Source organism: Xenopus tropicalis, chromosome 1, assembly GCF_000004195.4.
Source record: "Xenopus tropicalis strain Nigerian chromosome 1, UCB_Xtro_10.0, whole genome shotgun sequence".
NCBI classification, from domain to species: Eukaryota; Metazoa; Chordata; class Amphibia; order Anura; family Pipidae; genus Xenopus; species Xenopus tropicalis.
The window spans coordinates 182,894,216-182,921,549 of NC_030677.2; the positions used below are offsets into that span (position 1 = coordinate 182,894,216).

Genomic DNA, 27,334 nt, shown 5'->3' on the forward strand with positions numbered 1-27,334 from the left:
GAAGCACTAATAAACAGCAGACTTAGTCTGGGTCAAATTGTCATCTTTTATTGTACGTATATAGCCATATTTAGTTCCAGTGTAATACTTGTGGTTGGTTCCCTGTGGACAGGGGGAAAGTGTTTCTGATGTAAACAGTTCTGACATTTTAGGATGTCTTTGGAGGAACTCTTTGTGTCTCTTGTGCCGTATGTGACATAATCAGCCCATGATATGCTGTAAATTGGTAATCCAAAGTCTCCAACTAGCAGGTGATGGTGTAAATCTGTTTGGCTGATGGGAAATGCTAAATTGAAGGAAGTTGGTTCACTAAACAAATTGTTTCCTATTGTTGCATGAATTACCTAGCTGACAGCATGTTGGCTGAATTCCAGGCTCATGGTACATTGTTAGCATTGCCCTTTCCTAAACTGATGCATTTAGTCATCCCATATGGAATAAATGTATATCAGCATGTTAGATCAGTTTACCTAGCATATCAATTTTCCTATTTAAAATATTCTGACTCTTTCACTTATTCTATATGCCCTAAATGCAGAAGTTAGAATATCACTATTTTTCATTATTTATGGTCATGCCCAAATGTAATCCCTTTTTTGGCAAAAACTTCAAACATATATACAACATATTACTCATTCAACGTTAAAGTTAACTCATCTTTTTGCTTTATTGGACCTAGACAAAGAGGTATCAATAGACTCCCAGTGTAGTAATAATTCCATTAACTTTTTACTCCTAACAGTGGCAACTGCTAGAAAATCTATATTCTCATATTGTCAGATAAACTGTTATACCTGAGATTTCTTTGTCTACAAGAAGCAATTAGGTTTCAATATGGTGATAAAAAAAGAGACTACTTTTTAAAATAATTGGTCTTTATATTTAGATTCTTTGAAAGATAAAGAGAAAAAACCTAATTCATAAATTAATGTATTATTCTAACGCAGACAGGGCCAGACTGGGCTGGCGGGAGACCAGAAACAAATCCAGTGGGCCCTGTGTACCTCAGCCTGCACCCCAGCTGTGGCCCCCGCTGGCCCACTCCCCTCACCTGTAAGCCTGCGCTCCCCGCCTCTGCCCGTCTGGAACTGCAGGGGGTGGGTTGCAGTATGCGTTGTGCGGATTGGAGTGGGGGGCCCCCAGGCGGCAGCCCCAGTGGGCCCCTGGCACCTGAGTTGGACACTGGACACAGACAATTGTCTTAGATTTTTCTCCTCAGAGTCGAACTGTGTTTTCCTCATAAAGGCCATTTGAAATTCTCTTTTACCTACATCTTTACAAAGATGGTCTGTTTAATCCTATAATAGAGACTCCAGCCCAGGAATTAAGGATTTTTCTGAGAGAGGAAGTCAGATACCCTAAGAACATGTTTACACAAAAGGAGACAAGAAATCCTGTATTTCTTTTGATAGAGGACCCTGTTTCTGTAAGTGCTTATGGCTGTATTTACATAGACCTTTCTGATAACGTTTTTACCTTTCCTTCTCTTTTAATGAAAAAAAATATCTTTTTACATTGTCACTAATGTTCAGTATTTTTCTATATTACTTTTTACATTACCATTTTGACATGTAAACACGTTTATTTCTCTCAATAAAACAACTGAAAAAGAAAGAGAAGCTGTGCTGTAGAGCAGGATGGTCAGTTTCCCAAGGAGGTAGAAATACAGGGTGAAGGGCACAGATTTGTATGCAGGGAGAGGACTACATTGCACTGCGGCCCAACATATTATATGCTCACCCAAACTACGGGAAGAATAGCTTTTTTCCCTATATAAGATGGCAGTAGCACATAATTCAAAACAATTCATAGCCCTCTAAACGCTGGCCACCAGCCCCAACTCCACCCTCCTGTTACAGCCCCCTGGATCCATTGTAAGTGAAACCACTTGTGATCATCTACTTTATTTGCTAAGCCCTGAATGCATTCCATAACTTTAGTACCTTTACAGTAACAATATCCTTTTTTACAGCTCAAGTTGAGGTTTTGAAGTTTTATCCTTATTCTAAAGATTCCTTGGCTCATAATAATAAATATGTTGACTTTTTGTAAAATATTTATCTCCTCTTTTTCTGGATACTGTCATAATTTTATGATGTACTTTTTATTTCTAAATGCCACTGTTTACATAACAAATAATTCCCTCTGCCATTTAACTGTTATTCTTGAACCAACAAATGTATTTTTTAGCTGTAATATTGGTGTGTAGGCGCCATCTCAGTGCATTGTGCCTGAGTCTGAGCTTTCAGAAGGAGCCAGCGCTACACATCAGAACTGCTTTCAGGTAACCGATTGTTTCTCCTACTCCCATGTAACTGGAGGAGTCCCAAGCCGGACTGTGATTTCTTACTATTGAGTGCTATTCTGATATCTACTGGGCGCTGCTATCTTGCTACCATTGTTTTTCATTGTTTTGCTGGGAGGGGGGGGGGGATATCACTCCGACTTGCAGCTCAGCAATAAAGTGTGACTGAAGTTTATCAGAGCACAGGTCACATGACTGTGGCACCCTGGGAAATGAAGAATATGTTGAACTTCAGAATTGAATATAAAATAATCTGTGTTTATGAAAAATGGATTTCAATGCAGGATTCTGCTCTACTACCTGATGTGTTTTGAAAAAACACATGTTTTGCTGTGACAGTATTCCTTTAAGGTACTCTCAGATCCTTTAAGGAACCTCATTAAGAGGTATTATTCTATTTCCAAACATACATTGCTGCTAGTAATATGGGGATGTGAGGTGAAAACGTATAGTATGTAAGGGTCTGAGCATATTCTGAAGAGCAGCTTCCCATATCTGCATTGGCCTTATGAGCTGCAGTAGGGTACATGGTCCGACAGCTCTGATTGGTCAGCATGTGCTTGGTGTTAAAGTGATACTGACATGAAAAAAACTACTTTTTAAATTATGAATCTACATAAAAAGCTACCTATAGGTCTTGTTGATCATTTTTCCCTGGTAGGGCTGCTTTTGTAAGTAATTGTTACTTAAAGTCCCTAAACTGACTGTTCTGCCAACCTGACTGTCCCTTCCCAACCTGTCAGTTATATGTTCTTATGCTAACAGCCTCCTGCTGCACAAATATGGCAGCCCCCTCGTAGAAGAACATGGGATGTCTGATAGGTAATGTAAAAGCATCGGGCAAATAATTTCATGGCAAAATTATAAAGCTTGTCCAAAGACAATGTTATGATAGATTTAAAAATGGTTTCATTTCTCTTGTCAGTATCTCTTTAATTCCCACAATGCCTTGCATAATTCTGTCTCTACCATTCCTCTCTGGTCTGTAAGTCATGGAGCAGGCAAAGCATTGTGGGAATTGAAGTCTTGGCTGGAGGAGAGCCGACTGATGTTGCAATGGTGCAAGTGGACAGGGAAAGCAGAGAGGGAACCAACAAACAGACAGTTTGTAATCTACTTCCAACTGAAACTACATTTACAAATAACCCAAAAGCCATCTCTAATAAATGTATATTTGAAAGTTCCTTTAGAATGAGATCATTTTTCAGAATTCCAAAGCTGTTTCCGTTACTGTGATATTGTGATCAGGTAATTGTGCGGCACTATATTGTCATTAAAGTGAATGGGATTTGTTAACTCTCATACATTATGTTACAGAGAGGGGAATTTCATTTTATAAGCAAACAGCAGCCCATATTAGGGATAAATCCAGGCTTTGGTTCAGGATTGGGATTTGGCCTTTTCCAGCAGGATTCAGATTGGGCCGAATCCATTCCTCTGGCCAAACCGAATCTGAATCCTTAAAATCATGTGACTTTTTGTCACATAAACACAGAAGATGAAAATTTTTCACTGCGCATGCTGCACACAGTTCTCTTTAACCCTTCATTGGACTTGGTTCGGTATTCGCCCTAATCACAAAGATTTCAGGGTTTGGACGGATCCTAAAATAATGGATTTGGTGCATTCCTAGCCCATATTCATTCTAAATGCGTTTTCATGCAAAATATACATTTTATATACTCTGCATGCTACAATGAGCCCATACAAGGTTGGTGTAGTACAGGTATGGGATCCCTTATCCAGAAACCCATTATCCAGAAAACCCTGAATTATGGAAAAACCCTAGACTCCATAAGAAGCAAATAATTCTAGTTTTTAAAAATAATTTCCTTTTTTCTTTGCAACAATAAAACGGTAGCTACTTGATGGTAACTAAGCTGCATGAATCCATATTGGTGGCAAAACTGTCCTACTGGGTTTATTTATTTTTAAATGATTTAAAGTAGTCTTTGGTATGGTGAACCTCGGTTCCCAAGATTTTATGGACAATAGATTCTATACCTTTATTGTATCTGTGAGCAACAAACAAAACTTGTAAAGCAAACACATGAGCTGCTTGAGCATATCCAGAAATGTGTAAAAACAAAACAATCCTATTAACTGGGTTTGTAATCAAAAACATTATATTCCACAAAAAGCTCAGTAGCAGTTATTTAAAGCCATATACATCTGGAATGTTCTGTATTGGAGAAGACAGACTATACTGGCCTTTAATGCACCTGCATGTGATGAGGCTTCAGTGCAAAGTGTGGCTTTTATGCTTTATATTAAATGAATATGATTCTCTGCTGTGGCTCAAACCAAAGCTTTAGGCTGAAAGCAATGAAGCAGTGAAACCCAAACCCATTACAAAGGAGAAGAGAGGCCGAAGGCTTGGGCGAGCAGTGTAGCCCTTACACTAATCTGGAGCATTTGGACAGTTTTTTTCACTGCATAACTCTAAAATCTAAAAACAATATTTCCAAAATTGAACTATGCATCATTCTGAATTGTATTTTATGAGTTTGCTGATTTATCATTATATAAATTCACATCCTTGAATGATCATGGTCTTTGTTATGTTGGTCGGGGGTCCATTTCAGCTCTTCCTTTAACATTTCATCTGCATTTGAATTATTGTGATAATATGAATACTTGGAAGCAGACAGTTCACAATGCCTGTCTGCCAAGCTAAGTTCTTTATGTGCATCTCCCATTCGCTGACTGACCCTGTCTTCATCCTTTCGTCTGTGCGTAGCAGCTTCCAGCTTCCTCAGGGCATTTGGAGAGTGACCATGGTGCCCTTCTGTTGGGTATCTAATGTCCTGTTCGTATATTTCTGTATTGTGGATCGACTCATCTTTATCATCTTGAGAAGAGCTGCTCTTTACACTTTCTCCATCAGAAAGGCGCAAGGTTTCCTTTAATCGCCTCTTCTTAGAGAGGTCATAGGGCTCTTTCTGTTCCATGCTACGCAGGACTATAGAGCGGAATAGGTTTGTTCTTCCTCTCCCTGTCCCTACGGAGAGAATAAAAACCGGTTCATAGATTTTATAACTATAACTCTTTAGAACAGGCATTTGAGATCTTAACAAAATAACAGGTGATCAATAGAAGAAGCCAAATCACATTTTGAATTCAACTGAATCCAATGCCACAAGCAGAACATTATACAGAGAACTAATGTGCATAACCCTCTTTCTGACACTTTGTCATAGGCCAATATATGCCTATAAAGCAAAATATATTTATTTTAAGAATATGGTATAAATATAAGTGCATTATTGTACTACAGAAGAAGACAGAATGATTTCTTACCTCGAGAATGGAACCCCCTCTCAGTAACACCATGTTTCACTTTCAGGTGCCTTGTGAGGTTTCCCTTCAGTGTGAACTTGCTGGGACAGTAGATGCATTTGAAGGGTTTGCTGTCGGAGTGTAGGTGCATGTGCCCCAATAAATTGTGCATACGATTAAACTCCTTCCCACAGAGCTGTCAGAATACAAAAAGACATTATGCCTGGACATAATCATTGCAAGCTATACATTGATATTTTCAAAATGAATCGTGATAAACAACTACAGGAAACAAAGGGTCAAGAAACAAACCAAAAAGGTCACATTGGTCAAAATCTGCTCTGTACATACAGTAGCTTGTTCAGGAGCAAATACTGTGCAAAAAAGCCATTCATTTTGACCCATTTTGCATTAGATTTGGTCCACATTTTTTGTTTTACAGACAGAAAGTCACGTTTGGCTAGGACATATATCTGCTGGTACTTCTAACCTGTCATTTGTAGGAACAGGTTTTCATGGTAAATGTCTAGGAACGTAATACCCAACTTCTACTGTAACACTTAAACCAATTACTGATAGAAGTTTAACTCAAGGTATATACTAAACCCATGTTTTCCTTCATTCTGTTTTGTTTGCAAGAGGGGCAGTCTACCACCTGCTTGCTGTTTTGTTGTCCTAAGGCAGGGATCCCCAACCTTTTATATCTGTGAGCAACATTCAAGTAGAAAAGGGGTTGGGGAGCAACACAAGCATGAAAAAAGTTCCAGAGGTGCCAAATATGAGCTATGATTGGCTAAAGCTTGCCTCCAAGCCAGGAATTAAAATATATGCACCTGCTTTGAGGCTGCTGGGAGCAACATCCAAGGGGTTGGGGAGCAACATGTTGCCCCCAAGCCACTAGTTGGGGATCACTGTCCTAAGTCCTTGGTGGCCTTTCCTTAGTATGGGCCAGCAAATTAGCCCAGACAGTATGTACCTCAGGGCGTAACCTGCAATGGGAAATGGATTGTGTATGTTATTCAGTGACAAAAGCAACACTTTGCCTTTGATTCTCACATTTGCTGTGAGGGAAAAGGAATGAAATCTGATTCATACAGAGAGATACAAAGGCCACTGCTGAGCGGTCTTCCCTTGCATTCTTTTCTATTAGGGTGTTCCTTTCCTCCAAAAGGCAGAGAGAGAAAATGAGAATAAGAATAACTGTCCAAAAGTACCGTGAGAAAACAGGAAGCCTTGTAAAGTACAAGAGAAAGCAAGATGAAAACTATTTGCATTCGTTCTCCAGGGACGTGGCCCATTGTTATAATGGCTGTTCATGCAGCGATATCCTTCCTTCTGCTGAGGAGGAGCTGGATGCCAAAGGGCTGCTATCTGGTCATTGCCTTAATCCTGCTGAACCAGGGCCAGGAACATTAATGGCTTCTGATTTTCCTTTGAGTTTTCTGCCATGTTGGTGGGGGGTACCTTAGAATCCAAACATCTTTCATTTGTTCTAACTCCATTATTAAAAGATGAAAGCAGTCCACAAAAAGTCTCACACATGTGTGATATTTCATAACAAGTTCAGTGTGAATGCAAAAACCAGAGGGTTTCTCATCCACTAAGGGCCATAAAGCACTGATTTCTGTTTATAATTATTGAACCACGTGCAAAGCTCTCATTTATACAATAGTCTTAAGTACACCTTGGTATTCTAAAACAAAATGTGTAACTGGCCTTCATTTTCTATCTTTTGGTTTTAAAAAAAAAAAAATTTCTGCAGCTTTCCAGTTTTGAATTTCAATGGCTATCCGGTTGCTAGGGTCCAATTTACTCTAGCAACCAGGAAATGAATTGGAAGTCAGAATGGAAGATGGATAGGAGAGGAACTATACAGGAATTTTACATAAAGATAAGGAATAAAAAGTTAACAATTAAAATATCATTTGAAACTATAGTCTGGAAAAATACAGAGTAGGAAGACAAATAGTTTAAAACCCATAAACAATTAGGACCCAAAGACTTTTAATATAAAGATGAACTTCCAGTTTAGGCAGGAGTGCTAGTGCTGGACTAAGTAGGGGTTTAATTGACTTGGAGTTGACTTGACTAAGACTAACTTTTAAACCCAATGTTTTAAACAATTCATCTTGGCCAAAGTCAAAACAGTGGGCTCTTAGCTGGGGGTTGGCCGGGGTGGCGCGGGAGTGGAGGGCCCTTTGTTTGGGATTTCTGGTGGGCCCCGCTTCCCCAGTATGATACTGGAAGGGATAGTTTTCTTTTAATATGTGAACTTTGATGAATTAACCCAATTAATGATGGCTGAGTAAGAATACAAGAGGGAAGAGCATACATAGATATGCGCACCTTGCACTTGAATGGCTTCACGTCAGAATGGACAATCATGTGAGCTTTAAGCGTCTGCTTCTGGACAAAACTTTTAAAGCAGAGGTGACACTGATAGGCTCTGATATTCGTGTGGATCAGAACGTGCCTCTTCATATTGGCCAACAGAGTGAATTCTCGCCCACAAATTCCACATTTGTGCTCCTTCACTCCCTAAAAGTAACAAATAAAAATATTTTTACATTCAAATTAATGCATATTTCAAAAAATCATTGTTGTCTTGTTCTAGTTTTTGTGCTGAATAAAAATGTTCTTTGTTGCCTTCACAGTGCCTGCCAGATGGAAAGGATATTTTATTAAATTCACAAATATTGTTATTTGTTGCAGTCAGGAAAGCAGGGTAATGGCAAGTAGATTATAAACTGCTTTACTCAGCAACCTCAAATATGGATCAGAACTTTCTGTTGACTTTACAGAACCTCCGGTTATTGATTTAGAAAAAACAATAAATCATTTGCAGGATTTTCCATAGTGTGAAGGACGAGACTATTGCCATAGCTAGGGGATCCTAAGGGTAATGTAAAAATACGATTAATATTTGACTCACATCTTGTAACCCATAACAACCAATCCTCTAATGAATGCTAACATCTGATTTACTAAATGAAGTGATCGTGGTTCCTTCAGCTCATATTAACAAACACAAAAACCTGTCTATAGGTTCCTTGTGCAGCAAAGGCTATAACCAATATTCTTAAGTGACCAAATAAATCAGCAAACTATAACTATATATATATGATAAGTAAAACCATAGAAATAGGTTTTTTGCATTAGTTATTGTCAATACCTACTCAAAAACCCCAGTTAGGAACTGATGGAAGGAAACTATTGCTAGTATTACTATTTTTGTAACTTTAAACCCATACTGTTGTTCTAAACCTGAGACTTTGTTTTGCTTTTCCTCTAGTTTCCTGTCACTCTCACTCTTACTTTCCATGAAAGGTTGCCCAACTGACACTGAGTATGAAAAGTACTATGTACAGTATAATACGTGTCTTGTCTCTTTATAAATAAAAAATGGTTTCCTACAGGTATACAGCACAATGTGTATGCACCCCATGTATGGCCCCCAAAACTTAAGAAGACTTGTTTCTTTGTAAATGCATATGAGCCCATTTGCTTTAGCATGTGTGGTTGCTTTCCTTTCCTATTTTTACCAAAAATGGCACCCACCTTGTGAGTTAGAGAATGCTGTTTCAGATGATGGGGCTGCACAAATTCCATCCCGCACTCGGAGCAGATATGGGGCCGAATGTCTTTGTGCTTCATCATATGATTCTGCAGCTGACTGGGGTACTGGAATGTTTTATCACACTCACTGCAATTGTACAGCACAGGCCCCCGATGGGCTGTCAAATGTCTTTTCAGCTGGGCCAGGGTGGGAAAATCTAGTCCACACTCAACACAGATATTTTCTCGCCCACTTTCATGTTTTGTTTCATGCACTTTAAGCTCACTGGGATAAGCGAATCCCCGGCCGCATATTCTGCAGCTGTAAGGTTTCACTTGGCTGTGCTGCATCATGTGTCGCTTTAGATGGCTGGTTTGGGTGAAGGCCTTGTGACAAACAGGGCACTTGTGGGGTCGTGCTCCTTGGTGTGTCAACATATGAGTGTGCAAATGACTCAGTTGTTTAAACAGTTTCCCACAACGTGTGCAAGCATGGGGTTTGATGCCACTGTGCCCTAAAATATGGGTTACCAAGTTGTACTTTGAGGTGTATGACTTATCACACATCGGGCACTTCCAACGTTTTTGATCACCTATATCCACATAAAAGCTGTCATCAATTTGAATGTTTACATCTACTCGTTCCACCTTTTGTTTATGATCCTCACTGTCGCTAATTCTAGATTTATGCATTGGGTCTTCCTCTGGCCTTTTATTGCCAAAATGGTTACTGGAGTGGATGCTCTGTGGTGCCATATGATATGGAAACATTGTACCGGGATAACTTTTTTGGTAATAAGGGTAGGAAGAATGTAAATATAGAGATCCATTTGGCCACATTACATTTGTCATGACTGGTTCTTGCTTTATGGGTCTGACCCATAAATGGTCCAGTGTTCTATAGTATTGGAGGCCAAGGTTGCACAAGTCAATTGTCTTTGTATTAAAACTGGGAAAGTGAGAAAATGGATACAATAAAGGAAATGTTGACTGCAAAAAATTCTTGTCTTCTTCCATTATTGAATCGGCCTTCTCCCCTGTGCTGGACATCTTGCTGGGAAAGCTCTTTCTTTTCCTGGGGCTTCTTTCTAGCTCCTCCATAAATTCATGCACATTTTCTGTGTGCCGTCTGTATTGGTAGTGTGGGGAGGGTGTTGTGTATTCCTCGCCATACGGCGCAGCCACACCGCTGTACTTTGCATTTTCAGGCTGTTGGGAGTGTGAATAGAAGGTGGGCTTCTTTACTTCAGTTTTTTGCCTTGAATCCTCACTTTCTGATCGATATACATGTGCCTGCATCATCCAACTGAAAGAGAAAAATCACATTTTACTTGAACCGAAACTCTGCATTCTTATTCAACAGTCAAATAATACTTTTTGTATTGTATAACTCATTGTTTTTATCTTTGCTTTTGTGTTTAGACAGTTGTAGTGTAAGTAAGAAAAAGGGTTGGTTTCAGGCCCTGACAGTCACTATTGCCTGGGCTTATTTTGATTCCCAGTCTGGTTGGGCCTTACCGATTCTCAAATATTTTGTTGCTGTTCACACACGTTTTAATGCTGTTGTTACAGGTTAATTTTGTCAAAAAAGGCTACACATGAAAACCCAGATTTAACAAAGCAGAGATTCCCACCTTCATGGTCATGTCTAGAGGTGGAACAAACACTTTAGAATGATTGCAAAATTTCCCAGCAGCAAGAGGAAGGTATATGTACTTATTAGCAACTACTATTAGTAGTTATTTGTAAAAAACAGCAAGTTTATTGTCTCAAGTTAAGTCTATTTCTCCCGCAAAAGAATCTCAGAGAAATACCCTATATTCATGCATTGTATTCAGCACAAGCTTTCGGGGTCAATCCTTTTTTTGGGTGAACTATATTGTGTAAAGGACTATACACACTTACAGCAGCCAGCAGTAAAAGACATTTGCTTCTAAATATTGGTTTTATGTGGCTGTTACCAGAAAACATGTACAATCTTTGTTCACTGAGAATACTGAAGAGGCCAGAAGTCTGTCTGTGGATTAGTAGGCTGAAGCCTCTGTATCTCTGAGAGGTACATTTCTTACTGGGATTCTGGGTGAGAAATTGGGTTTCATTTACAAATAGTGAGCAAATGACATGCCCAGTTGGACACGTGGGCAGCAAATTGATTTCTAAGGCTCCTTTTCCATCCTGCAGGCACCAGAGAATGGAACATAACTGAAAAACAGCAGTACTGGTATAAATGAATTAAGGCAAAGAAAGCAAATATACTGTGAAATATATAAGTGAACAGCCTTCTGGTGTCTTGGAATGGGGAGCATGTGGGGTTAGGGAGTGGCTGGGGATAGGCTAAATGGGACTAGAAAGATAACGGGTGGCATAGGAGTAAAGAGGAAGAAAAAAAGTTGTTGATTGATACAAAATTGTATGCAGTCCTTGTATGCATTCACTATTCATTATAGGTAATTATATCTAAGCACACACACTGGTTGGTAGGTTAATGTGGACCGTAAACTGGAAAGCTGCTAAACAAAAAGCTAAATAATTCAAATACTGCAAATAATAAAAAATTAACACCAATTGTGAATTGTATCAGAATAGCATTCTCTACACCATACTAAAAGTTATTGTAAAGGTGAACAACAGCATTAACACTGCTGTTTTGCAGCGCTGTGGTCCTGAATTAACTTCTTACTTGGGTGCTATTATGAAGCAGTTCATATGTCCTCCCTGTGTCTGCGTGGGTTTCTTCCCACACTCCAAAAACACTGAGGCAGGTTAACTGGCTTCTCATGTAACTGGCCCTAGTGAGTCAGGCTGTGTGATACAGACCTTTGAATGGAAGTTCCACTTTAAGCTGATAACAGGGGCTGATGTAAATGATCGACAAACTCTCTTAAGTGCTACACAACATGCTAGTGCTATCTAAATAAAGCATAATAATAATAATCAGAGAAAAATAGAGGGGAAAGCAGGTAGTGGGAAGGAAAGGAGAATGAGATACTAAAAGAAGAAGCATAGAGGAGAAAGGAATGGGCTTGGAGAAGAAAAAGATAAATACACAGCAAAAGATACAATAGTTTTTGCCTGTTTTTTTAATGATATGCTTGTATGTGTTATTTATGTGTGGGGTAAGAAACTGGAAGAGGAACAGCAGAAGAGAAAGTGACGGGGACAAAAGAGGAGAAGGCAGAGCCAGAATAAACTGACAGAAAAAAAGTGAAGTTATACAGAATGAGAGACAGAAAAAAGAAGATATACAGTATATAGATTTATTTTCCTTTTCTGCATTATTTTAGCTTTATGGCAATTCTAAGCAAATATTTATGGTATGACTAGTGCATTACTGACAGTGCCGTGCATTTTTAATTATAAGAAATATGGCAACACAATGCTTCTGAGTCACTTCTCAGTCTTTTAAGAAAATATTGAGAAAATATTCCATCCCAAAAAACTTAATGTAGCCTCCATTTCCTGTTGCTTATCCGAGATTTCCTGGATCCCTGGGCCAGCCCAAATGTCCATTAGTTCTGCCAAGGCAATAAGAAAGATGTTCCATTTGGAAGAGACTGAGCTAAATACATTTAAAACCCACAAGAGATTTCCCTTCTGCAATTCTCTTTCATTATGTGTAAAAATACAATTTCTCTGTTTGTGGTCTTGGACCACAGAGGGAGACTGGACCCCCTAGGGCCCACTAAAGAAACTGACATCAGGGGCCCGCTCTCACAATAATTAGCATTTAATGTAGTAGGGGCCATAAAGCCTATGGTGGAAATCAGAAAGGGCTGATAGGAATTGTCCTTAAGTGGGACTCTTTTTTTTGTATATTCTTTATTTTCAGTTTTATATGCAAGCAGTACATATCAGAACCAGACAGCTTTTTACAGTAGGCATAATGAACACTTCGTGTGTCGGAATGAGACAGGTATATTTAGATTATTTGCAACCGTACAAAATGCAGTAACAATTTTCGTAACATTCTGCTTTAACAAAGTTGTCTAAGATAGCTTTAAAGGGACAGTAACACCAAAAAATGAAAGTGTATAAAAGTAATTACTATATATTGTAATGCTGCCCTGTACTGGTACAACTGTGTTTTCCTTAGAAAGACTACTATAGTTTATATAATAAAGCTTCTGTGTAGCCATGGGGGCAGCCATTTACAGGAGAAAAGGCACAGGTTACTTAGCAGATAACAGATAAAACCCCGTTATATTCTACAAAGCTTATCTGTTATCTGCTATGTGCCTGTGCCTTTTCTCCTTTTTCCCAGCTTCAATGGCTGCCCCCGTGTTGACATAGCAGCTCATTTATATAAACTATAGTAGCGTTTCTGTTGCAAACTTACCAGTTTTACCAGTGCAGGGCAACTGTACATTATATTTTAATTACTTGAAAACACTTTCATTTTTTGGTGTTACTGTTCCTTTAATATTTATTATACTTAGTTAGACTTTAGCGATAGTGTCTCCTATTGCTGCTATTACAATGTTATTGTCTGATATGGTACTGAAGGAGAAGAACATGGTAAGAAAAGGAGAGACGAGAGGATAAAAAAGAAAAGAAATTTTTTAAACCAGAAAAAGAAAGGAAAAAAGAGAGTATCCATAATAGGGGAAACAGAACTTGGAGATGCTCAGTTGCTCAGTCGCTCCATTATTGGCCTCATATCATCTTCAACGGTTAACATTTGACCTTTTTGTATATATCTGCTTTCTATTAGTGCCCCTAGTCCGGCGTCATTTATTCATCTCTATATGATTCTAGAAACATAACCCATGGGGACCATGTCAAGACAAACTTGTCTGATGTCCCTTGGACGTTGCTAAGTAGTTCCTCCATTCGCATAACATTTCCCATCTCTTTAACCCATTCACTTATAGTTGGGGGAGTATTGGATCTCCAGTGGCGTGGTATCACTGTCCTGGCAGCCCCCAGGCAAAAGCCTAAGAGAGACCTCTTGTATTTGATGACTGAGCCTGGGAGGATTGATGGGATGCCTATCAAGGGATCTGGTTTCAGGTCTAAGCCTGTGCAGGAGTTGATAACCTTAAATATTTGTTCCCAGAATGGAGTCAATAAATGACATGTCCACCAGATGTGCAAAGGGGTCCCTATATCGGTTCCGCATCTCCAGCACTGGTCCGTGACCGTGGGGTAAATTTTGTGTAAAATTTCGGGGCATTTATACCACCTTGAGATTATTTTATAGTTTGTCTCTTGGGCTTTACAAGCTATAGAAAATTTGAGTGTAAGATAAAAACAATTTCCCCATTGGTCTCCTGTAAGTTGCATCTGTAGCTCCCTCTCCCACTTCTTGGTAAATTTGGGTAACATAGTAGTTTTATTGGTGGTAAGTAAATGATATAGTATGGAAAATGCATGGTTGTTTGTAAGCATAGTTTTTCGAAAGGAGTGGGAGGGAGGGCCACGCTTTGCTTGTTACCTGGGTCCATTAACCAGTGCTGGAGCTGAGCGTATTTTAACTGAGCCATAAAGGTATGTGCCTCGTCTGGGCAGATAGTTAAGTGGGACTCTTTTAAATATCTGTCAGCTGTCTAAACACCTTGCTTGGCCCAACAGGAAAACAAATGCATAATCTCTCGGAGAATTCCCATTCTTTTTAGGCCTTTCTGATTCCCACCATAAGCAATATAACCTCTATATCATTTGCCACTGTATCTAATTGTTGTGCGAATGAGCCCTGCATTTCATGGCAGACGTACGATTTGCTGGAGCTCAGGGGAAGGATGATCTACTGACATCTGAGTTTAGAAATCAGTCCCTGCGATTGTGTGGTTTTCCCAAGCATTTCTCAGACTGTTTCTCAAAATACCAGAATCAATGTTGTTACTGACACTGCCTATTTCACTCTGGGTTCAGAACCACTGCAATTCCTAGAACTCTTCAATATTTGAATCCCTGCTCTCAGTGCATCAAAGCTGAACATTTCTTCCACAAGTGCAACAGAGTCTCTTGGATCTAGAACACTAGGGCAAACAGAGTCTCTTGGATCTAGAACACTGGGGCAAACAGTTTTTTTATTATTTCACTGTTCATTACTGCAGCACATGTGCTCCCTAGCCCAGAATGTTTGAGGATGGGGTATAGGGCTCTATGCAGGGACGGGGTGCAGGGCTCTATGCAGGGATGGGGTGCAGAGCTCTATGCAGGGATGGGGTGCAGGGCTCTATGCAGGGATGGGATGCAGGGCTCTATGTAGGGATGGGGTGCAGAGCTCTATGCAGGGATGGGATGCAGGTCTCTATGCAGGGATGGGGTGCAGGGCTCTATGCAGGGATGGGATGCAGGGCTCTATGCAGGGATGGGGTGCAGGGCTCTATGCAGAGATGGGGTACAGAGCTCTGTGCAGGGATGGGGTGCAGAGCTCTATGAGGGGATGAGGGGATGGGGTGCATAGCTCTATGCACTGCAGGATAATGGGATGTGGCAGGTGATAGCACTTTCTGCATGCGTGTTGTGGAACCAAGAATGAAGAAGTCTGCGGTGAGAGAAATGAAGAAGAATAATGGGAGTATAAAGCCATGAGCAGTTCTCACTGTTGCTCTATCTCTCACTTCTCTTTTGGAAATCACCCGTGCCACTCAACCAGTTTGTTTGTGTTGGTGAAATGTTTGATGGACAGAGTAGGGATCTTACAGCCATGCAGCAGCTTCTGGTGCATTTCTGTTACTCTTACAGTTTGCTGTTACATATATATATATATATATATATATACAGTGGTGTGAAAAACTATTTGCCCCCTTCCTGATTTCTTATTCTTTTGCATGTTTGTCACACTTAAATGTTTCTGCTCATCAAAAACCGTTAACTATTAGTCAAAGATAACATAATTGAACACAAAATGCAGTTTTTAAATGAAGGTTTACGTTATTAAGGGAGAAAAAAAACTCCAAATCTACATGGCCCTGTGTGAAAAAGTGATTGCCCCCCTTGTTAAAAAATAACTTAACTGTGGTTTATCAATTTCAATTTTCAATTTCAATATCAATTTCTGTAGTCACCCCCAGGCCTGATTACTGCCACACCTGTTTCAATCAAGAAATCACTTAAATAGGAGCTACCTGACACAGAGAAGTAGCCCAAAAGCACCTCAAAAGCTAGACATCATGCCAAGATCCAAAGAAATTCAGGAACAAATGAGAACAAAAGTAATTGAGATCTATCAGTCTGGTAAAGGTTATAAAGCCATTTCTAAAGCTTTGGGACTCCAGCGAACCACAGTGAGAGCCACAAATGGCAAAAACATGGAACAGTGGTGAACCTTCCCAGGAGTGGCCGGCCGACCAAAATTACCCCAAGAGCGCAGAGACAACTCATCCGAGAGGCCACAAAAGACCCCAGGACAACATCTAAAGAACCGCAGGCCTCACTTGCCTCAATTAAGGTTAGTGTTCACGACTCCACCATAAGAAAGAGACTGGGCAAAAACGGCCTGCATGGCAGATTTCCAAGGCGCAAACCACTTTTAAGCAAAAAGAACATTAAGGCTCGTCTCAATTTTGCTATAAAACATCTCAATGATTGCCAAGACTTTTGAGAAAATACCTTGTGGACCGACGAGACAAAAGTTGAACCTTTTGGAAGGTGCGTGTCCCGTTACATCTGGCGTAAAAGTAACACAGCATTTCAGAAAAAGAACATCATACCAACAGTAAAATATGGTGGTGGTAGTGTGATGGTCTGGGGTTGTTTTGCTGCTTCAGGACCTGGAAGGCTTGCTGTGATGGATGGAACCATGAATTCTACTGTCTACCAAAAAATCCTGAAGGAGAATGTCCGGCCATCTGTTCGTCAACTCAAGCTGAAGCGATCTTGGGTGCTGCAGCAGGACAATGACCCAAAACACACCAGCAAATCCACCTCTGAATGGCTGAAGAAAAACAAAATGAAGACTTTGGAGTGGCCTAGTCAAAGTCCTCACCTGAATCCTATTGAGATGTTGTGGCAGGACCTTAAAAAGGCGGTTCATGCTAGAAAACCCTCAAATAAAGCTGAATTACAACAATTCTGCAAAGATGAGTGGGCCAAAATTCCTCCAGAGCGCTGTAAAAGACTCTTTGCAAGTTATCGCAAACGCTTGATTGCAGTTATTGCTGCTAAGGGTGGCCCAACCAGTTATTAGGTTCAGGGGGCAATTACTTTTTCACACAGGGCCATGTAGGTTTGGATTTTTTTTCTCCCTAAATAATAAAAACCCTCATTTAAAAACTGCATTTTGTGTTTACTTGTGTTATCTTTGACTAATAGTTAAATGTGTTTGATGATCAGAAACATTTTGTGTGAAAAACATGCAAAAGAATAAGAAATCAGGAAGGGGGCAAATAGTTTTTCACACCACTGTATATAACTTGCAACAGAAGCCGGCACTCACGTATTGAGAAGATTGATTTGCCTGGGTGCAGTTCCAACGAAAAATGTATACAAATTCTTGAAAGCAGGTACCGCTCACACAGGTCTTAAAGTTCCATTTTTAAAGCTTTATTATCGAGGCGAGAGAACTGACGTTTCGGCTGTACCACCAGCCTTTGTCAAAGTTACAAAAAGACAGTGAATAGAAACCTAATATACAGTGTTTGGCGGGAAACCAACGGTCAGTGACGTGAAAATGTGGGACACCCCCACAAACAATGACGTGAAAGTGTAAAACACCCCCACAAAACAAACGTGGTGACATTAAGTGAGTGCTGTAAATAACACAATTCCAAACCCCTGTTACAAACATACGGCAAGAAAATAAATGAAGCAAATAAATAAAGCATACATAGAGACAATAAACTAAATCACCAACAATGGTGTAGGGCAGTGCTGTCCAACTGGCGGCCCGCGGGCCGCATGCGGCCCGCGACCCCCCTCTGTGTGGCCCCCCACCTGTCTGGCTGCTTTGATGGCTTACCTTTGAGTAAGCATTAAATGGTATCAGTACTGTGATTAACTGGCCCACAGCATGGTTCTCACCTCAGATTCAGGCTGTAATCCTCCTGTATTGTTTAAATATGTAATCCCCTGTGTTGTTCACACCTTTTAATACCTGCATTGTTCACCCCCTGCAGTGTTCACACCTCAGGCTCAGACTGTAATCACTCCCATTGTTTACTTCTTCACACCTCAGACATAGGTACTGTAGGCAGAGTATGGCACATACAGGCAGCATAGGGCAGGTAGAGTATGGCACACACAGGCAGCATAGGTCAGGGAGGGTATGGCACATACAGGAAGGGTAGGGCAGGCAGAGTATGGCACACAGAGGCAGCATAGGGAAGGCAGAGTATGGCACACACAGTCAGGGTAGGGCAGGCAGAGTATGGCACACACAGACAGCATAGGACAGGCAGAGTGCTTCCTGTGTGTGCCATACTCTGCTTGCCCAAAGCTGCTTGTGGGAGGTGAACCCGGCAGGGGGTTTGTTGTGGGAGTTTGTTAGCAGTTGGAAATAGCCATTAAATGGTCCCTAAGGTGTGTAATTATGTACTGGGGGTTGCTCTGCTATCCACAGGGGAGGAGGAGGCATATGGAATTTAAGGGTATATCTTAATATGACATAATTCTTTCACATATGAATGATGGTTGATATCCCCACAGTAAGGACCAAGCATTTGGGATTTTGCTGTGCTACCACCATTGTGATAAAATAGGTGTAGCTTGAAGTGGGTGTGGTTTCAAAAAGGGGAGTGGTCAAAATTGGCTTCCATTAGCGGCCCTCCACCATGTATGCTAGAGAAATTCCGGCCCTCGGCACCGTAGAAGTTGGACAGCACTGGTGTAGGGGAATCGAAAGACATGACATGTTACAGGGGGATATAAAAGCAAAGCAAAAATAAAAATAAAAAAGAATTCAATTCTGTGTACATAAGTAATAGATAAGGGTAGGTCGTTCCAAAGCGCAAATATTGTCTGAGTACCAGTCCCGTACTTAGCGCTCATGTCGAACTAAGCCATTTAACGAATCTCACTGATATTTAGGTTCTATATGCCACAGCAGCGTTGTATATCAAGTATCAAGTATCACCACACTGAAAGTAAATGCGAGCAACCAACAACATCATGTAGAACAACTATAACAGAGTTTCTTATTCTAGGACTACTGTTGCTATTCTTTAAACTGTAATAAATTGTATTCAGTAAAGCAACATTGTATTTCTTGAGTCATTTTTTGAATTATCATAAAGTAACAATGTTTTTGATACATTGTTACTTTATGATAATTCAAAAAATGATTCAAAAAATATTGGTAGCCCCTATATTGACCGGCAGCCTACAGAAGGCTCTGCTTGGCAGTACATCTGGTTTTTATGCCTCCAAGCCAGGAATTTGATAATAAGCACCTGCTTTGAGGCCACTGGGAGCAACATCCAAGGGGTTGGGGAGCAACATGTTGCTCCTGAGCCACTGGTTGGGGATCACTGGCTTAGACTCTAGCTCTCTCATTTGTTGTAATTTTTCAGCTTGTCAAAGTTACAAATTATATTTCTGTCAAGTCAAAATTTTGTATTTTTTAAATATACATTTAAAATAAATAAATAAATAAATATATATTGAACATTTATTAAATGAACTTTGCTCCCTCTAGTGTTAAATTGTGGGTAAAGCAGGGTCAGCTCAAAAATGCAGTAAATAGTTGCATGTTTTTTTCTTCATCTTTGTGTTGGGAAGCAAAATTCTTCCCAAAGCTAATTTTTATTTTGTTATTTTGACAATGGATATAGTCTGCAATAACACAGGGTTACTTTACACAACAGTGTAATGCACAAAACAAAAATGTAACAGAGTAGGAACCTGCACATTCTGGTTCTCTTATTATTAGCATGGATGTGGCAGTTGTGAAGTTTATGGGTCCCCCAAAATCACACCATCACATCTCACATCCGTAACTAATAACAAAAGACTGAGAGACAACTTTGCAAATCTGTGTGAAGGTTCCTGCTTTGCAGAGTTTCTAGTGAAGTTAAGATTCCCTCCCAGGAATCCAGGAAACAGTAGCATCACCATTATCCCTGAAAACAGGGGAGTGGGAATGGCTAAAAAACGCATGAAACCACAAAGTCAATAAAATAAATATGACTGCAAAACATTTCAAACTAATGTGATTTTTAAATGTATAGAGACAGTGAGGCCCAGGGAAAAATAAACTTTGACAAGTACCACTGATCATTGAAGGTAAGTCTCGCCTATATCACAATGGGTCTAAAACAGTCTGTTTACTATAAATTATCTTTGACTTTATCCAAAGCTTCTGCCCTCTAGGAGCTCACCTATGTACTTTAAACTGTTACTAAACTACAACAATATACCTGCTATCCCACAGCCACAGTCCCTTCCCAGAGGCTATTATCCCCACTGCTACTATAGGCACCATCTCTCCCTACTATACCTGCTATCCCACAGCCACAGTCCCTTCCCAGAGGCTATTATCCCACTGCTACTATAGGCACCATCTCTCCCTACTATACCTGCTATCCCACAGCCACAGTCCCTTCCCAGAGGCTATTATCCCCCCACTGCTACTATAGGCACCATCTCTCCCTACTATACCTGCTATCCCACAGCCACAGTCCCTTCCCAGAGGCTATTATCCCCCCACTGCTACTATAGGCACCATCTCTCCCTACTATACCTGCTATCCCACAGCCACAGTCCCTTCCCAGAGGCTATTATCCCACTGCTACTATAGGCACCATCTCTCCCTACTATACCTGCTATCCCACAGCCACAGTCTCTTCCCAGAGGCTATTATCCCCCCACTGCTACTATAGGCACCATCTCTCCCTACTATACCTGCTATCCCACAGCCACAGTCCCTTCCCAGAGGCTATTATCCCACTGCTACTATAGGCACCATCTCTCCCTACTATACCTGCTATCCCACAGCCACAGTCCCTTCCCAGAGGCTATTATCCCCCCCACTGCTACTATAGGCACCATCTCTCCCTACTATACCTGCTATCCCACAGCCACAGTCCCTTCCCAGAGGCTATTATCCCCCCACTGCTACTATAGGCACCATCTCTCCCTACTATACCTGCTATCCCACAGCCACAGTCCCTTCCCAGAGGCTATTATCCCACTGCTACTATAGGCACCATCTCTCCCTACTATACCTGCTATCCCACAGCCACAGTCCCTTCCCAGAGGCTATTATCCCACTGCTACTATAGGCACCATATCTCCCTACTATACCTGCTATCCCACAGCCACAGTCCCTTCCCAGAGGCTATTATCCCCCCACTGCTACTATAGACACCATCTTTCCCTACTATACCTGCTATCCCACAGCCACAGTCCCTTCCCAGAGGCTATTATCCCACTGCTACTATAGGCACCATATCTCCCTACTATACCTGCTATCCCACAGCCACAGTCCCTTCCCAGAGGCTATTATCCCCCCCACTGCTACTATAGGCACCATCTCTCCCTACTATACCTGCTATCCCACAGCCACAGTCCCTTCCCAGAGGCTATTATCCCACTGCTACTATAGGCACCATCTCTCCCTACTATACCTGCTATCCCACAGCCACAGTCCCTTCCCAGAGGCTATTATCCCCCCCACTGCTACTATAGGCACCATCTCTCCCTACTATACCTGCTATCCCACAGCCACAGTCCCTTCCCAGAGGCTATTATCCCACTGCTACTATAGGCACCATCTCTCCCTACTATACCTGCTATCCCACAGCCACAGTCCCTTCCCAGAGGCTATTATCCCCCCACTGCTACTATAGGCACCATCTCTCCCTACTATACCTGCTATCCCACAGCCACAGTCCCTTCCCAGAGCCTATTTTCCCCCCACTGCTAATATAGGCACCATCTCTCCCTACTATACCTGCTATGCACCTGCTATTTTTATCTTATTGGTAACTTATTGCCTGTTTGAAGAGGTTTAACTGTGAACGTCAGACCAAGACTTACACATACTGTGGCACTAATCATACAGGGACGGGAATTGGTTCATTTCTGCACTAGAATGTGTTTATAGTCTAGTTTACAGAAATACTAATTATTTCTCAACTACGTATTATGGTAAAGGTATAAGATCCATTATCTGGAAACCTGTTGTCCATAAAGCTCCAAATTATGGGAAGGACCTCTCCAATAGACTCCATTTAAATTATATAATTCTGTTTTTTAAATATGATTTCCCTTTTCTCCGTAATAATAAAAAAGTAACTTGCACTTAATGGTAACTAAGGTTCAAGAATCTATGTTGGTTGCAAAACAAACCTATTGGTTTATATTTATATTTTTAGTAATCTTAACTTATAGAGACACAAATTACAGAAAGACCCAATATACAGAAACCCCAAGTCCTGAGCATTCTGGATAACAAGTCCCATACCTGTATTACAAGCATCTGCTACAAGGAATGCTTGGGAGGACAGTGTTTTGCATGATTTCTAACACTATTCCTTACAGCTACCAAAATATATTTAAATATTAAAAATTAGACGGTTTTGCTATCAACATGGATTTATGTAGTTTAGTTACCATCAAATAGGTACTGTGTAGTTATTAGAGAGGAAAAGTCAGTAAAAAAGCAAGAATTGTTTGTTTTAACAGGGCTCCATGGGAACAGGCATGCTACATTTTTGTAGCTTTCTGGATTACATATTTTCAAATAATAGATCCCATACCTGTATTGTAATCTGTCATTGAATCACATTTCAAAAATTCTATCCAAACACAGATGCAGTGTATTTATAATTATATGGGGTGATTAGGAATACCGCTTATTTAATAAAGTTTTTAACTAATCCCATGTTATAGGGGTTTTAGAGCAACAAGGATAATTCTGTCCTAACCCTGTCATCTGCAATTATAATTGGAGTTAGGGGTTATGACTATGTTCTTCTCATCTGGTAACCTCATAGTAATAGGGTCAGGATAATGAATAAGAGCCTAGTGGATATATTATGTAATATGAATGGAGAACTATAAGAAATGTACTTGTTGCCAATGTAAATGAAAGTATAACGATGCATGCAATGGACTGTTACTAAATATACAAATATCTAGGGATAGAGCTATATTTTTGGCTGCTAAAGGTATCACCTTGCAGTCATGGAGCCATGAGTAGGAAATGTACTTACAGTATGCCCAGGAGGAACAGTTCTATCTGTATCTTCTCTGCTTACACTTCTCCTGCTCCCCGTCCCACGCTCTGCAGTTTACTTCAGGATCATGCAGGGACAGTGTTTAAAGTGACTTAAGAAAGAGAACAGGAACAATCACTTTGTTCCCTTTTTTCAGATGAGTACCTTCGGAAAGAAGGAAGGAAGGGAGGGGAGAGGAAGTCAACAACCCTATGCTTTCCTGCAAAAAATAAGGAAACAGCAGATAATCATCTTTTTCTTCGAAAAAAAAATGTTTGGCAGAAGAAAAGAAATGAAAAGGAATTTCACTAACATTCCATGTGGATTCTATCAGTACTGGGGACCAGTCTTTTCTCAGAGGGTTTGAACCAAGGACTGGCCGCTGACTATCCCAGCTGAATGAGCTTGCTTTCCAGATACCAGCCATTTACGTAAGGTGCTATAAGGAGCCTACAGCTGTACCCCACGAGCTGACATAGACCAAAGAACCAGTGAATTGATGATATTCTACACTCAAAGAACAAAAATATCTAATAAATGTCATTTATTAAATGACATTTATTAGATATTTTTGTTCTTTGAGTGTAGAATATCATCAATTCACTGGTTCTTTGGTCTATGTCAGCTCGTGGGGTACATGGTGGGAATCACAGTTGCTGTACACATATATGTAACATGACAGGATCTAAATGGCAGCTATACAACATTGTCCTGGTTCTGCATTGGCCAAAACTCTATATTGAGGAGGTACTTGTGCAAACTTGTGCAACAGGTGATGTTGATCTGAAGTGCATATGGAGGAACAAACCATCATGGATGTGTTTCCAAAGTGAAGGCATAAGGAACTATCTGGGACACTGGGAGAAAACCTGGTGGGGGCAGTACTGTGCAATGTGCCAAAAGCGGCTAGAGGGATGAGCCCTAGGCTCGGGGAGAGGGGTGGCAAGCCTGTATTGGCCACAATAGTGAGCCCTTAGCTTGGGTTTTTTAGGGGAGCTCCGCCTCTCCCAGTCCGACACTGAGTATACCAGGGGTTTCTGCCCATGCACCAATTCAGGGGTGACCTAGTGTGTTCAGCGGTTTGGTTTCCCTTTACTAAATTACCCTTAAAAATGGAAAGCTTTAGTATTTGGTTTCTATTGCAGATTAAAGGAGAACTTTTGTGGTTATAAATATATGCCCAAACGTTTTAGATTTATTATTTTTTCTTACAGTTTTTGAATATTTAAATGGTTTACTCAGTGGCGTAACTATAGAGGAAGCAGACTCCACCAGGCGGGCAGGGGGTGGCGGCTTACCTGTGAACGCCGGGCCCTTCCAAAGAATTTATTGCAGGGGGACACTTACTTTGAGGCCACTTATAGCAACATCCATGGGAGTGGTGAGCAACATGCTGCTCCAAAGCCACTGCTTGGGGATCACTGCCTTAGTGATTACATGTCCTATAGGGAACTTTAAATGTATCCCATTAATATGTTTCTGGATGTCACAGAGTTGGTTTGTTTTCTAAGGTACATGTGTGCACCAAATATGTTATTGTTATCACTGGGGTATGCCATCTAAACCCTAATATACTATATATTTGTTTCTTGTTTTGTTTATACATTGTTCATAGAAGATTGGAGATTTATCATTTTTGGCAGACAAAAATGCAGGCACAAGATTTAATACTATTTTGTTTGTCGTGTGATGCAATTAGTCTGCAAATCATTCGAATCAGCCTGTCGGTTTTTAGGGTTTCAGTAGTGGCGATGGCACAGTGGCAGAATCTATTTCATCTAATCCTAGGTAAAAACACAAAAAGAAACACTTATAGATGTTCATACTTGCAGTGGGCAAGCAAAAGGAATTGCTGCCGCTGTCGGCTTCCTCTGAGGAAAGGGCAATCCCTTTAGTGTGCAGAAACACACAATTAGCTTGGAAGGTGTTACATAAATAGCACTGTTTGTTAGGGACTTGCCCTCTGCCCGGCAGGTCAGTACTTGTAATTTCACTTTCTATGAGTAATTATGTCAGGACTATGACCCCTGCTGTTCAATAAAAGTACAAAGGGCTGTCAGGTTATTTTTCAAGACATTCAGCTATCTTCTATCTGTCAAATGATCTCCTGTTATATCACTTTGGTTTACTTAAACTTTTCTAAATAAGAATGTTTGATGAATCTGTACGCAAATTAATGTAAGTGTACAGGTATCTGTTATTCTGAAACCCATTTGATTAATAGGAGTCTGTGTTAGATATTTAATTAAAAGGAGCCTATGTAAGATGGCCTTCCTGTAATGCAGAGCTCCTATACCTATAGGAGGAACCCTGTAAATATGCATGGGTATAAATGACCCTCTAGGTTGTTAAAAAGCATCACAAAGTCTTTCAGCTTTCAAAATATCAGTGCTTGTTCTTCTCAGTATTTCCACTTTATAGAGCTAGGGGGAACTGTTGTCTGAAACATTAGGAAGTTTCATATCAAGCAGCAGCACAACAAAGAATTTACCTTCTTCCTTTATTTCCATTTCTGACAGAGTGTTTAATTTGCACACTTATGCACAGATTGGTCTGCTCTTTAAGTTAACTTTTAATATGTTACAGAATAGCCAAATTTGTTTTGGTTTTTAAATTATTTGCCTTCCTCTCCTGCCTCTTTCTAGCTTTCAAATGGAGGTCACTGACCCCAAAAACCAATAAACAATACCATTGTTTTATTACTTACCTTTTATTCAGCACCTCTACTATTCATATATCAATCAATCTCTCAAACTACTCCCTGGTTGCTAAGGTAAATTGCACCCTAGCAACCAGGTAGCTGAAATTCCAAACTGGAGAGCTGCAGAACAAAAATAAAATAAATCAAAAACTACCATTAATAAAAAATGAAGACCAATTGCAAATTGTCTCAGAATAGCACTCTCTACATCATACTAAAAGTGTACAGGTGTACAACCCCTTTAAATTCCTTTCTAATTAAAGGGAATAGGCCTCTGTCATTAAACAAATCAGTTGGGTAGATCATCTTCTGGTGCAATCCCAGCAAATTTAATTTCACAGACACCATAAGCAATGGCCTGTGCCATCTGATCATTCACCTCTGTGGCCAATTTGTTCACCATAATATCAGTGCTGGTTTAATATCGCGCCCTGCCCCCTTGTCCAATTGTGCACAGTTTAACAACACACATGGGGGGGGGGGTGATTTATCCACATTAGAATTCAATTTTTTTCCACAATTCAAGTGTTTTAGGGCTAAAACTCCCAAAATTTGAATTATGGTTCACAAAAAATGCCCTTTCTTCCCTTACCAATAGGCACTGAAAGGGCTAATATATTTGAATATTTCCTTGCAGAAATATTCAGGAAAATGTCTATGTTGACACAGTTTATTGGTATCTCCTGTAAAGGCTGTGAGAAAACCAATGCAGTTCCTCTGGCTATGGAAAGCCCACTAGTAGTTATATATCCCCTTGGCCACACTCTTTTTAGTTTCTTGGAAGGGGATAAGAACACAATGGGAGAACTAAGGGAAGCATTTGGCAAACCAGTCTAGGAGGCAATGTCAGGCTAATCATGTCAAAAATTGCAAGTAGAGCAAAAATACCTTCACAGAAAGTAGGTGGCGGGGGTTAGAAGCAACAGCAAAGTAATAATTTGTTGATTAATAATTACATTAGACAAACATAAAGACATAGTCAAATATTTAGCTTTGATGGACTGGAAGGATGATTCCAAAACTGCCCTGCAGAGACCCTCTGTTATAGAAGTTGGTAGTTACTTTTCAGACATATACAGTATATAGATTTTTTTTAACCCCACATAAAACTTTTTTGTTTGCATTTTTTTTTTTTTGGCTCTTGGTGAAATTTTCCAACCTCTTGACTGAGACTGATAACTGTACAAGCCCAGTCAGATATCAGTTGTGAAGGCCATTGTTTTGGCTGCATACACATAACAACAAGCTGGCCTCTGTGTGGCCATTTAGGTTTGTGGGTAGTCTAGCCCTGCTTACGGGCTTATGTGAGCATAGAAGCCCCATCTAGACTTTTGGTTCTAGTTTTTATGCCCTAAAATAGTCAACAAGAACCCCAAGGAACTGAGAATTTTT

The 27,334-nt window shown here is 40.3% G+C and overlaps 1 protein-coding gene across 1 annotated transcript; it reads right to left on the reverse strand.

Annotated features, from left to right (window-relative positions):
* Positions 1 to 4,261: 4,261 nt before the first annotated feature.
* znf366 (zinc finger protein 366) lies at positions 4,262 to 23,413 on the reverse strand. Its single transcript, XM_002934837.5, has 5 exons — positions 23,239 to 23,413; positions 9,143 to 10,445; positions 7,931 to 8,122; positions 5,606 to 5,780; positions 4,262 to 5,306 (listed from the first exon to the last, which is right to left on the reverse strand). Exons 2-5 carry the CDS (start codon positions 10,439 to 10,441, stop codon positions 4,837 to 4,839), a joined length of 2,136 nt encoding a protein of 711 aa, XP_002934883.1. The 5' UTR covers positions 10,442 to 10,445; positions 23,239 to 23,413; the 3' UTR covers positions 4,262 to 4,836.
* Positions 23,414 to 27,334: the final 3,921 nt, after the last annotated feature.

Coding starts and splice junctions, on each gene's coding strand:
- znf366 (XM_002934837.5), bottom strand. CDS start 10,441: ATGATGCAGGCACATGTATATCGATCAGAAAGTGAGGATTCAAGGCAA. Junction 5,781..7,930: donor TGAAGCCATTCAAGTGCAAG/GTGCGCATATCT, acceptor GTATTCTGACAG/CTCTGTGGGAAGGAGTTTAA. Junction 5,307..5,605: donor GAGGGGGTTCCATTCTCGAG/GTAAGAAATCAT, acceptor TTCTCTCCGTAG/GGACAGGGAGAGGAAGAACA.